At 42.4% G+C, this 14,119-nt stretch overlaps 1 protein-coding gene across 4 annotated transcripts in view; it reads left to right on the forward strand.

Moving 5' to 3' along the window:
* Positions 1–14,119, forward strand: part of OCRL (OCRL inositol polyphosphate-5-phosphatase) — a 60,798-nt gene that overhangs the window by 5,164 nt on the left and 41,515 nt on the right. For all 4 annotated transcript variants that reach the window (XM_075539517.1, XM_075539518.1, XM_075539520.1 and 1 more), the window contains exons 3-4: positions 2,235–2,314; positions 5,744–5,782. In XM_075539517.1, coding sequence (XP_075395632.1) covers positions 2,235–2,314; positions 5,744–5,782 — 119 coding nt within the window. The remainder of the gene's footprint in view (positions 1–2,234; positions 2,315–5,743; positions 5,783–14,119) is intronic.

A 14,119-nucleotide genomic window follows, 5' to 3' on the forward strand; every position in this document is an offset into this window, starting at 1 on the left:
CACCTGACAGACTCGTCTCCTTCCCGAGACCCTTCTGTAAGGGGATCTCCAGTGGCCTACAGATGGGCTTTGGGTCTCCACTCTGCACTCCCCACCTCATTCACAATGATATGATTTTTTTGTGTTCTGATGATGCCTGATACCTGATTCCTTCTACACCTCGTGATTGCACAGGCTGGTGTCAGGCTGGTGTGCTTCTTCCATGCGAGCTTTGTTGCTTCTAAGCTAGATGGCCGCTTGTTTACCTTCAAACCTTTAAGACCCAGACGCTATATCTTTGATAGCCGGGCACCATCAGCTTTCTTTACGACATTTGCTTATTCACCCGCTTTGTTTTCAGCGGTTGTGTGGGGAAGGTGAGCATCATAAAATGCCAATTTAATAGAAGAAAGTATTCTGGCATTGAGGGAGTACTTGAGTGGAGGCCCAATGTCCCTCCACCACCTTAATACTAAACCTATGGTAATATGGATAGATGCAGAAAAAGCATTCGATAACATCCAACACCATCCCACTGAAAAGGGGGACCAGACAAGGATGCCCCTTGTCCCCACTCTTATTTAATATTGCGCTGCAGCTTTTGGCTAACAGCATAAGGCAAAGAAAAGACATCAAAGGTATTCGCCTGGGGAAGGAAGAGATGAAACTATCATTATTTGCAGATAATATGATTTTATATATGGAAAATCCCAAAAGTTCCACAAGGGGAGTACTGGAAGCAATAGAGGAGTTTGGCACAGTGGCAGGATACAAGATCAACAAACAGAAGTCCATCGGACTGTTATACACATCGGATAAGACCACAGAAGAGGAGATCAAAAAGGTGATTGATCTTGACAAGAGTAGAAAGCTCTTTCTTTTTCCCTTGGAGTAGCTGGTGGTTTTGAACTAGTGACCTTGAGGTGAGCCATGCAGCACATAACCACTATGCCCCCAGGGCTCCTATACAAGTATAACTGAGTAGGGGAGCTAGAATTTTCACTAGCATACTTCCCCAGAGGGGCAGCAAAAGGAACCAAGGCTACTGGCTCTGCTTAGGAATGTTGGGAAAACTCCACGTAGGAGGTAAAATTGAGCTGGACCTTGGAAGCTAAGTAGATGTTCTTTGAGGGGCGGATGGAGGTAGCATTTCTGGCAAAAAGAACCATTTGGAGAGTGCTTGTCTTTAGGCAAGGGACGAGACACTCAGAATGGCTGTTACCCCTTAGGCTCTACCTTGACAGGGTAACCCTTGGGTTGCTAACCACAGAGCAGTGAGGAAGACGAAGCTGTCCACTCCTGTAACAGTTTCCAGTCTTGGAAACCCCGCCCTACAGTGTCTCCATGAGTGGGAGTGAACTTGATATGCGGTGGGAAGGCTAAGCAATAAACCAAGATGACTGTGTCAGGAGCGCACCGAGTTCTGGAAGGCTTGCATTCCACTCAGAGGAGCCAAGTGCAGTAATCCCTATTCAGAAACACCAACACGAAGTTGGAAACCAAAGGAAGAGCCCTATGCGACGTGAAACCAGCGGCTCGCTGACGTCACTCTGATGGACCTGGTGCACTGACACCACCTCCTTTGGGGAGAGCAGTTGGAGTGTAATTGGAAAGTTAACATGCATTGTCTAATTCCTTCAACGAATAGGAGTTACTGCTACATGCCAGGCACTGTGCTATTTATTTATTTCTATTATTACTGTCGTTGAGGCAATTCTACCTCCTGGTGATCCTGTGGGATAGAGGAGGACTGCTACTGTGGGTTTCTGAGACAGTATCTCTTTATGAGAGTAGGAAGTCTCATCTTTCTTCCACAGATCAGCTGGTGGTTTTGAACTGCTAACCTTGTGGTTAGCAGTCCAACATGGAACCCACTATACCGTGAGAGCACTGTGCCAGGTACTAGAAGTACCGTAGTAAGAAGACAAACATGGATCCTGGCCTCGTGGCTTTCACATCTAGCTGTTCTTCACCCTGGCGTGGAGGTGTAATAACTGTAATTCATGCTCTTAGGATGAAAGCTGTTTGGGGGACATACGCTGTTGAGTGGGTTTCTTTTTTCAGGACAATGTAGGTATTCAGATATGGTTCTAGAGCAATATCTAGATGGAATAATGCTTAGATCCAGGGAACTAAATATAGCAAATCTAATAAATACAGATTTGATTTATCTAACCAGACCACACTGTATTTTGTTGCTAAACCTGTGGGGTTTTTTTCACTAAACTTCGTTGATACATTCTTCTGTTTCCTAGGTTAATAATCCAGTTGTACGAAAAGGAACAGCATGTTCAAGATATCATTCCTATAAATAGCCACTTTAAATGTGTTCAAGGTACTAGCTTTAATTGCTTAGCTAATTTTATAATGTTTCCTTAGTCATTATTGCACTGTGTAACACTACATAACAAAAATGTACCATTGCATGTAAACTGGAATAAATTACTCTTTGCATTTAAAGGATAGCATTACTAATCCACCATCAAGAGAATGCTGATAGAATGATAGTAATCTTTATATACATGTATAGACTCACCTATTCTCTGGCCAGGATTAGAGATGTATGTGGTAGCTTACATGTGTATAGTCTTTTATGCTGACTGACTTATATCTGGATTCAAAGGGCTATCTTGGACTTTACAGACACAGTACTCATTGTAATGTACCAAGGTCTCTTGGATTCACACACATTCAGCACTTTCTTCTTACACTATTTGAAAATAAAAATGTTTGACTACAAGCCTTGCCAGATTGTAATACCTCACACTCAATTGTGCTGATTCGCAAACCCTGGCATTGGTGAATCGTAAGCAAAGCAAAGCCCATTGAGGGAGTAGATGGCTTCCTACCCTCAGATTTGGGGACTGAGAACAGAAAGTCTGTTATTTCCTCTGCTAAAATGAGATACAAAAATTGGGAAGTTTGTGTTGGAGGTGTTGCTTCTGTCATCTCAGATTGCTCTAGATAGGAAATTGATTAATCGAGAACAAATGCATCAGCAGGCAGAAATACTTGTGGATCAGTTTTTGCTTTGGGAGAAAGCCAGGGAAAGCCTGAGAAAAGCTCGTGGAATCCTCTCATGCATTGATTTATTTTCCCTTCTGGAATTTACCTTTTAAACGTTACCTACCAGAGAAATATACTTCCTGTAAAAAGTTTGGAAATCCCAGAACAGTGTAAAGAAAATAAGTGGCCCAAATCCCATTCTTCAAAGCTAAGCTTTCTACACATGGAGCTTTCAGTGGTGGCAGGACTCCCAACAGGCTGTACAGTGTTTTAGTCTGTTCCACATGCTGTCAGACTGTGAACTCTTGACCTGACTCTTAGGGACTGTATATGATTTCACTTTATAAATGGCCCATTGTGTAACTATTCAGCTGTAGTTGACACTGGATTTCTACGCCCCCCCCCCTCTTTTGTGATGAACATTACTGTACACCTATCTTCCTGCTCATCTCTGATCTCCTTAGCATGTATTCCTGTAAGTGGCAATACTAAGACAGAGGGTATGATTTTTAGTTTGTTTAAGGCAGCATGTTTCAACATCTTTCTGTTGTACCAGGGTCAGTTAAAAAGTACTGCTGCTAGGTTTCCAATCCATACATGCACATGCTTTACCCAAACAAAACGTGCTTAGGCACAACTCGGCCATCAGTGACTGGCTGCAGGCAAAGTCTCTCAGTAATACCCTTGTCTTACTGTTGTTAGGTTGCCTGAAAAAGGGTACAATCAAAATAGTGGCTTCCAAGAGCTAGTTATGTTCATGGTCAGCTCAGGAAGCTATGGAGACTTTTATTTTTGGGGATCCCGCCAAAGGAGTCTTCATAGATTTTCTCAAAGGATATAGGAGAGTTATGGGGGCATATTAGGAAGAAAGGGAACCCTTGTAACATCGGTACAAGTTGGCCTGCTAACAACAAGGTCAGCAGTTCCAATCTACCAGCTGCTCCTCGGAAGAAAGATGAGGCTTTCTACTGTGAAGAGTGGAGCAGTTCTATCCTGTCCTATAGGGTCTCTGTGAATTGGCATTGACTTGATGATAGTGTATTTGTTTATTTTTATTATATTTTTTATTAGGAAGAAAGATCAGGAAAGTTGTGCCAAGGACAACCCCCACCCCTTCAGAACCGTGTGCCTGGTGTCAACTTCAAGGGTAGCAAGGACTGTCCTAGAAGAATTTCTTTGGGAGACCTTGACTCATCCACTCTTCAGCCCCAATCTTTCCCCTTCAGACTTTCTGTTCTCCAAACTCACAGACTATTGAAAGGGGTTTTGTCCCTTGAAGATGCTGAATTCTTTGAGGAAGGATTGTTGTTGTTGTTGTTGTTGTTTGGTGCCATCGAGTCGTTTCTGACCCATAGCGACCCTGTGTACAACAGAACGAAACACCACCAGGTCCTGAGCCATCCTATACCTGACTCCATTATTGCAGACCCAGTGTCAATCCTCCTCGAGGGCTTTCAATGCCCCTCTTCCCAACCTAACATGTTGTTTTCCAGGAACTGGTCTCTCCTGACAACATGTCCAAAGTATATAAGACAGAGTCTCACCATCCTTGCCTCTAAGGAGCACTCTGGCTGTACTTCTTCCAAGACAGATGGGCTTCTCCTTTTAGCGGTCCATGGTACTTCCATTGTTCTTCTCTAGCACCATAGAAACCCTCCCTTCAAAAGTGTATGGACCAAGATGGAGGATATGTTGGGAACCAGTAGCTTCCCATTCTTGAATTTTTGGTTCATAAAAGGTGCTAGGATTTTGGTAGCAATACTGGGAGCTAGGAAAGGCTGCAACTGCTCCACCCTAAGTCACTCTGCCTAATCCACAGGGGTTGGTGCTCAGAGTTCAGCTTGCCGGAAGGGTCTGGCAGATGCCGAAAGTTAGAGAGGAAGAGGTAGGTTGTGCCTAGACACCAGAAGTAAGGAAGGAAGTTCACGAGCCTGAGAGGTGATTACTCAGAGCCCTGGATCCTGTGGCTTTGTGCTCTCTGTGCTTTGTGTTGGGGCGGTAGATCTGGGGTCCACAGGTGTGTGATCTGGAATGTGAGTTTGTCAAAGAACGTCTAGTAAACGCTGCTTCTGTCCCAAGCAGGGGCAAATCCTGAGATCCCTGGGAAATTTCAGAGACTAGAGCTGAGCTAAGAAAATCATTCCCTTTGGAGTCACTTCCTTGACCTGTCAGAAGTATTTAAATGATATGGATGGATCATTATAAAACCGCTAATGCTGTAGTTGAGGGGCCTTATTAATATGCTGTTACATACATACCTGCTATCCACCTGCCATCTCACACTTTATTCTAAGGAGTTTTCACTGGTTACAAAACGAGACCTGGTGGTGCCATAATTGAAGAACTCCCCTGCAAACCTGCAGGTCGGTGACTCGGGCTCACAGCTGCTCCATGGGAGAAAGCTGTGGCAGCGTGCTTCTTTCAAGAGGACAGTCTTGGAAACCCCGTGGGCTAGCTCTCCTCTGTCCCGTAGGGTCGCTGTGAGTCAGAATCAACTTGACAACGATGGGTATTTGATAACGTGTTCAGTTCATTTTCCTTTCAGTTGACATGTTCATGGTCTTTAGAGTCGAGTACTTTTAAACTCCTTTCGTAAAAAGAAAAAAACATGCTAAGCAAAGGCTTCTTTGAGAATGTGTTTTAAGACCTAAGAGTGATGACTAAGAAGCATTTCTTTAGTGGAGCAGATAATTCTTTTAGTTGTAATGAATGGTTTTCCCTTCCCTGATCCTGCTCCTTTTTTTTTTCCCCTCCTCAGAAGCGGAAGAAACACTTTTGATTGACATAGCCTCAAACAGTGAGTATCATGCTGAATGGAGTTGAATTGCATTGCACTGATAGCTACTTGAAGTCTCACTATACTTAAGACACCTTTTGGGGGTGAGGGAGGGACAGCTTGCATTTTACCATCTTGTGTCAGTCTTCATTTTCTTAAAGCAGCCATATGAAGCAGCATTGAGAGGAATGCTAAAAAAAGAAAACATTTAAAATGGCAGGAATCTTTATAAAAATGTAAAATATGATTTATTCTTTCTTACATACATTTTTTATTGTAAACCGGGTGGGGTTTATATTTCCATATCATTAACTTGGTATTCAGCAGTTGAAACTACTACCCCCCCCACCGATAGTTTACCTTTTCACCCACTCCTTGCTTTCTCTTCTGCCTCATGTGGATCACTATCTTCTATTTTGCTCAAGTTAACACTCGTCTAGCCCATCCATTACTTTTTCTGCCCTTTCTTGCCCTTGCCACCCTCACCCCCATCCTCCCCGTGCCTGGCAATCTGGAGTCTGTTCCCTTTGGTATGAAAGTCTGTGTCTCGATGTTTTTTTTCCCCTTGGTCCTTTTTGGGATCTGCTTTTCCAAGCCTGAACTCCTTTAAGCTATCGATATTGTTGCTATCGGTTAAATCACTGTGGAACTGTTCATTGCAGGACTCAAACCCAACTCACTGTCATTGAGTCATTTCTAACTCATAGCAATTCCATAGGGCGGGGTAGAACTGTTCCTGTGGGTTTCTGAGACGGTAGCTCTTTGCAAAAGTAGGTAGCCTCGTCTTTCCCTGTGGAGCAGCCCGTAGTTTTGAACTGCTGATCTTGTGGTTATCAGCCTAGTCCATTTGACAATTGTAGGAAGGGCTAGTAAAATGTTCGAAGCACATGAGGTTTATGGATTGTTTGTTGCTCTCTTTTTACCTGCTGCTAATACTTCATGCTTTTATTATTATTATTAGTATTGCCTGAAGCCCTGGTGGTGCAGTGTTCAGCTTATATATTGGGCCGCTGAACACAAGATCCGTAGTTTAGACCTACCAGGTGCTCTCCAAGAGAAAGATGAGGCTGGCCGTGCCGAAGCCGTTCGGTTGAATTTTACCACCTTATCAATTGATCTGCTTTCTTTTCCATTGAGATTTTTCTTTGTTACTTTTTGTTGGGCTTGATTCGTATATGTTCCTGACTGTGAACTCCAGGACAAGCAAATCTATCATGAGTGTAACTGGATTCCTGGTTCTTTGCGGGTATGGCAGGAGAGTTGGGGGAAATGGAGAGCTAATAAAGGAGTACAAGAAAGGAAAAAAGAGTTCTAAATTGATTGTGTTGATAATTACACAACTGTTAACTATTGAAGCCTTGAACGATTGAATTGTATGATATGTGAATCATATGCCAGTACAACTTGAAGAAAGAGTCACAGCCTTGGAAAGTCTCGGGGACAGTCTACCCTACACGCTATAAAGTTGCTGTGAGTGTGCATCAGCTCGTTGATTGTCATTTTGTGAAAATTTAGATGAACTTGTTGTTCACTAAAGACTTCCAAGTCCATTCCAGTTTTACTTTTCCTGCCCCTTTTATTAAGCCGCTCAAACCACTATTTAGGTTGAGGGATAAGGAATCTGGAGTGATTTTTTGTTTGTTTTTAAGAAATACTATATTATATAGCACAACCAAGAAATTAAATCAGCAACAATACCCTGTTATCATTTTTGTTTTCTGTTGTTTATTACTTTGGAAGGCTTAAGAGTCCATTAAATTGCCTGTCTCCAGCATACTATTTTTAAAAGGCAATATTGTTCATCTTGTTTTAAGCCTGGTCCTTTCAAGCCAGCTGATTCGATAACAGAGGGAACATAGTCTACCTACCATCTTGTTATCTCTGTTCGCTTATTTTTATCTGTTTGCAGCAAAGCATCATTCACTCTCTGTCCAAGCTGTTCCTTGTTTATCATCTAATTGTTTTTGCATTAAGGAGATGAGAAATGGGCTCTCCGCTGCCAGGGCTGCTCTCTGGTTACTGTGGAAAAGATTATCTGAGCGCATGAATTCAAATCAAACAGGTGCCTTATCAGCTTGCAGTGGGCTGTGTAGGCCTTGGCTCTTAGCTAGGGGCTGCACATCATTTTGTTGAAACAACCCCTGCCCTTACCTCAAACAGCACTGCCATCAGGTCAGTTCCGACGCATAGTGACCCTCCAGGACAGTGGAACTGCCCCTGTGCAATTCGGAGACGGCACCTCTCTACAGGAGTAGAAAGTCTCATCTTCCTCTGTGCAACAGTTGGTGATTTCAAACTGCTGACCTGTGGTTAGCAGCCCTACTGATAGCCCATGGCACCATCAGAACCAGAAGGTGATTGCTTACACGGGTCATGGCGCCAGGAGTTTTCATCGACCTGGTTAAGTAATCATGTTCGGGTGCTGGCTTCATTGTTATTTTTGGAAGCTTTAAGGGCCCATCCCAAACTGCTAAGTAAACTCCGCTGTTTCTGCTACAGGTATGCAAGAATGCAAATACTCGTTTACAATCTAGCCTATCCTTTTCTGCTTAGAAAGTGGAAGGGAAAATAGCACTAAAAAAAGGCAGAATGAGAGCTAGAGCAGTTCAGCAGCGATGACTATCCTTCCAGAAATGAGAGACAGAAATGTCCTCTTCTGGGTGTAGGCATAGGGCATTTGATCCAAAGCTTTGTGCCTTTGCTGTGATGTGGACTGATTTACAGAGTTGGTTCTGTCCCCTGTCCTAACTAATGCATTGCTTCGTCTAGAGGTCAAGATACTGGGCCATAGTTAGGTGACCATATGAAGAAAAACTTCTGTAATTTCGCCCAGTTAGTAGTATTTACATGGAAATTTTATAAAGAGCTTTGGTGGCCCAGTGGCAAAAGCACTCTGCTGCGCTCTAAAGGGCCTGCACTTGGAGCCGCTGCACCAGCCACTCTGTGGGAGAAAGATGTGGCAGTTGGCGTTTGGAAAAATTACAGCCTTGTAAACCCTGTGCAACAGCTCTCCTGTGCCTTCAAGGTCACTGTGCATTGGATTAATTAAGGGACCTGAAAGTAGATAAATACATATTATTCAATTATTCATTCTCTCTCTCTCTCTCTCTCTCTCTCTCTCTCTCCCCCCCCCCCTCCAGACCCTGGGGCACCTCAGTTGTTATGGCAGGCCTGATTTTATTGTAAATTGGCTTGTAAATTTTTTTTCTGATGATAAAGGGTAGGATATCTTGATTACATGCAGTTTTTTAGGTTGAGTATTTTATGGTGGTGGATTTAACCTGTGTGCGTGCTGCTTCAGTGGATTTGCTGTTATTTTTTTCTGAATGTATTCTAATTGTTTATTATTATTAGTTTACAGAAAGCGTATTGTGTTTCAGATAGTTATCTTTTATCCAGCCATGTCATTTAAATTTATTTCCATTTTTTTGCCTTTGGTAGTTAGAATTGTATTTTCTTTACAGTAGCCTAATGAGCCTTGCGCTATCATTCCGTTTTTGTTCATGTTGATAACATTGAGAATTGGGGGGCCAGTGTTTAATAATGCGATGATCCATGTTTAACACCTGATTTAAGCTACAGTATTTCAAAGGTTGCTTCACTGTTAAGGATATCCTTTCCTGTTGAGAGTTTTGTTTCAAAACTCTGGCCCTGTTGCTGTAGTACTATTAAACTGCTAACTATAAGTTCATCAGTTCAAAAACACCAGCCGCTCTGCTAGAGAAAGATGAAAGTGTCTACTTCCATGAATAGTTCTAATTTTAGGAACCCACGGGGACGGTTCTGCTCCATCCTATAGGGTCACTATGAGTGGGAATCGACACCGTGGCAGTGAATGAATGACTAAATTTAACCATATTATGAAAATGCATCGATTTCAAGTTTATGGATTTTTTACAAATTAGGACTGTATGTTGAATTTAAGGAACCCTGGTGGCATAGTGGGTTACGTCTTGGGCTGCTAACCATAAGGTCAGTAGTTTGAATCCACCGCTGCTCTGGAGAAGAAAGATGAGGCTTTTTGCTCCAGAAATATTTATAGTCTCAGAAAACCATCAGAGGCAGTTCTACACTGTCCTATGGAGTCACTATAAGTCAGAATGACTTGATGGCAGTGAGTTTGTTTTGATTTACCATATACGTGTATAAGCCGAGTTTTTCAGCACATTAAAAAAATCATTTTATCGGGCACTCGTACAACTCTTAATCCGTACACATATCCATTGTGTCAAGCGCATTTGTACATTTGTTGCCATCATCATTTTCAAAACATTTTCTTACTATTTGAGCCCTTGGTATCAGCTTCTCATTTTTCCTCCCTTCCCCACCTTCCCTCATGAAACCTTGATAATTGAGAAATTATTATTTTTCCATGTCTTGCACTGTCTGATGTCTCCCCTTACCCCTTTATCTGTTGTCCATTCATTCCCCTGGGAGGAGGTTATAGATAGGTCATTGTGATCGGCTCCCCTTTTCTCCCCGCACCTTGCCCTTACCCTCCTGGTATGGCTACGCTCAATATTGGTCCCGAGGAGTTTATCTGTTTTGGATTCCCTGTGTGTTGGCTTTTATCAGTACACGCTCTGGTCTATTTCAGCATAATTTTTGTGGTAAAATTAGGTGCCTCGGCTGATATTCGGGTTGGCTTATTGTACTCGAGTATATACAGTATGTTGAATTTTATTAGACTTTTTTCCCCAGTATTTGTGGAGATGGTTATATTGGTCTTCCGTTTTTGACCTGTTAGTGGCTTGTGTTATACTGATTCCTAATTTTAAATTCCTCTCTAATTTATTCATTATTTACTATGTATTTTCTGAGTGCTTTCTATTTGCCAGGCGCTGTTCTTTTTATTTTTTAATTTAATAAATCTTTTTATTGGGGCTCAAAAAACTTTTATCACAATCTATACATACATCAATTGAGTAAAGCACCCTTATATATTTGTTGCCCTCGTCATTCTCAAAATTCTCCTTCCTCTTGGGTTCCTGGAATCAGCTCGTTTTCCTTTTTTTCTCTCCCCCTCCCTCCCCGCTCCCCCCTCTCCCCTGAACCCTTCATAGTTTATAAAAGTGCTGTGGAATCCTGGTTCCTGCTTCTGGGCTATCTGGTCCTAGAGTCAGTCACATAGATGCCTGCAGTTCATGATATGAATACCTTTTATGTGCTGGGTTGTATGGATTGTGTCAGAAAAACATATAGTCATGGAACTCAGTACAAGAAATGGACTTTAAATCAATAAGGTGTAGATACTTACACAACTACAGCTTCAATAAATGCTATCAAGAAGTACAAAAGTATATAAGAGGGATAGCAAAATTAGATAGGTGGTCAGGGAGGGTCTCTTACAGGTGGCAACATTTAGTTTTTATTTATAGATTTGTTTTTATCTGAGCTATTTCTTTTTATTATGACTTTCCCTCTGTTTTATTGGAATTTAATTTACATATCATACAATTCCATAGTTCACATAAAATTCCATAGTTCAATCACATCAAGAAGAGTTGTACAATCATCACCACAATCAGTTTTACATTTATTTCATTCTCGTATTCATTATTTTTGGCTCCTGAATTCCCCCAACCTCCCTTGCCATACCCCCAAGGAACCATTAACCCAGTTAGTGTCTCGAGATTTATCCACCCTAGATCTCATATACAGGAAATATTTTTAAGAATCAAAACAAAAACTAACAGCAATAACCAAGTAAAACAGATAAAAACTTCAATCGAAAGAAAGAAAATACTGAAAACTGAAACAAATTTAAATGGCTCATGAGGGAGAGCAAATGATAAGAATGCTAAAATGTTACCCTAACTCCATCTGCAACTTTCCACTTTCCAGTGTATTCTACGTGCAAAGCTAGCCACACCCCTGGTACGTGGTCAGAGGGGAGTCACCAGGGACATAATCCACGTTTATTGCCCTTTCACATTTTTTTAAACTGAGAGCTTTAAAATGGTTCAAAGGGAGATCAAATGATAAGCAACTACATTTTAACCTAATTACGTCTGCCTGAATCGACTTTGATAACAGGGCTAGTCACGTCCCTGAACTATGATCAGAGAAGAGTCACCAGAGGCTTACACCATATGTCAACCCTGCAAATGGATTTTGGGCTTCCGCTGTCATCCATAGCCTTCTGCAAACCAGGTTTTCACAATTTAAGCTCTGATACCATTCCCTCTTTTAGATTTAAATTACATTATTTAAAATCCTTGGATCACACAGGTGGTGCGCTTCTTCTGTGTGGACTTAGTTGTCACCTCACCTAGATGGCTACTTGTTTGAAGACAAGTGTTTAAGACCCCAGATGCTGTTCTTTATGAGAGCTGGGAGCCATCTAGTTTCTTCATCATACTTTGCTGTAGCAATTGTATTTTAATGAGGGTGAGCAGCCAAAGGGCCATGTCATAAGAAATAATTGTTCTTAAATTGATACTAGAATTAAGTGTGTGCCCAAAATCTATCATTCATCTATGGTTTATTTATGTCTCTGGTTCACCTCAGAGACATCATTGTCATTTTATGTTAGAGAACCTTATTGATGATCCCCCTGGAGCATCACTTACACTGGGGGGAGGCAACACTTAAATTGAGAGAAGGACCATTATTTGTTTGCTTTTAAATACTTTTATTGGGGCTCTTACTTCTCTTTTAACAATCTATACATTCCCTCAGTGTGTCAAGCACATTTGCACATATGTCACCATCATCATTTTCATAGTATTCTCTTCCCACTTGAGCCCCTGATATCAGCTCCCCATTTCTTTCCCCTCCCTCCCCTGCCTGCTCTCCCTCAGGAACCCTTGATAAGTTATAGATGATTATTTTCATATCTTACATCGTCCTCCATCGCCCCTCACCACTTTTTCATTGTCCATCCCCGAGAGGGGATTCTAGGTTGATCCTCGTGATTGATTCCCCTTTTCTCCCCCCACCCTCCCCTAATCCTCCTTGTATCTCTACTCTCCTTGTTGGCTCTAAGGGGTTTCTCTATCCTGGATTCCCTGTGTTTCAGGCTCTTATCTGTAGCAGTGTGCATGCTCTGATCTAATCTGATATGGAAGGTAGAATTGTGGTCATGATAGTGGGGGGAAGGAAGCACCAAAGATCCAGAGGAAAGTTGTGTGTTTCATCGGTACTGTACTGCACCCTGACTGGCTCATCTCTTCCCTGTGACCCCTTTGTGAGAGGATGTCCAATTGTCTACAGATTGACATTGAGTCTCCACCTCATGCCCCCACCACATTCACCTTGGGTATGGTTTCGTTCTGGGTCTTAGATGCCTCATACCTGATTCCATCACACCTCATGATCACACAGGCTGGTGCGCTTCTTCCATGTGGCCTTTGTTGCTTCTGAGCTAGATGGCTGCTTGTTTTTCTTCAGGCCTTTAAGACCCCAGACGCTGTATCTTTTGATAGCCGGCACCATCAGCTCTCTTTACCACATTTGCTTATGTACCCGTTTTGTCTTCAGCAATCGTGTGGGGAAGGTGAGCATCACAGAATGCTGGATTGTTAGAACAAAGTGTTCCTGTGTTGAGGGAGTGCTTGAGTTGCGGGCCAATGAAGGACTGTTGTTTTAGTGTTCTCTAGTCTCTACTTGTTGTCTCTGGGTTCTAATATCCACTGTCATGACTACACAGGGCTCACAGACAAATTCATGATTAAAGGGTTTATTAGGGAACTTAACAAGTTGTGATTCCATTGAGAAATGCTCAGGAATGAGTTGTTGAGCAGGACGTGTTACAAAGTTCTTTCAGGTCTGCTAATAAAATGCTCACAAGAGCACATATCTCTCCACTGTATGCCTCAATCTGAAGGCATTCTGCTCAAGCTCTGTGGGTCAGCAAACTCAGCTCCCTAAATTAAGATCCAGATGTTCCACATTCCAGTAAGCTTCAAGCGAAAGGCACTCAACTCTACTTCCATGTTTTAGCTAGTCCAATTTCCCCACTTAAGTGTCCAGAGGCATCCCACTCCACAACCCAGTCTCCTGCACAAAAGCACTCAGCTTTACTTGGATTGGGAAGTCTACCACTCAGTTCCAAGTTCTTGCTCCTTCTTCTGCTGTTCCTCTGATGTTGCAGCTGTCATCTTGATCCAAGAAGGTCACTGCACAGGGATCTTGGATGCAGAGGATGGGACCCATTCCAGGCGCTTGCTGATAATGAGATCCTTCCTCCTGCTGCTCAGAGGGCTCATTTTATACAAGGCAGGGTGGTGCTCCAGGAAATCCTGTTCACAGTTACTCACCTGAGAATCCTATCAGTATCTTCTCCTACCTTTTTACCAGACCCTTGGAGGGAAAGGCTGTTTGGTGGGAGTTAGACGTTGACTAGAAGAGCCACAT

This window comes from Tenrec ecaudatus, chromosome X, assembly GCF_050624435.1.
Source record: "Tenrec ecaudatus isolate mTenEca1 chromosome X, mTenEca1.hap1, whole genome shotgun sequence".
Lineage (NCBI taxonomy): Eukaryota > Metazoa > Chordata > Mammalia > Afrosoricida > Tenrecidae > Tenrec > Tenrec ecaudatus.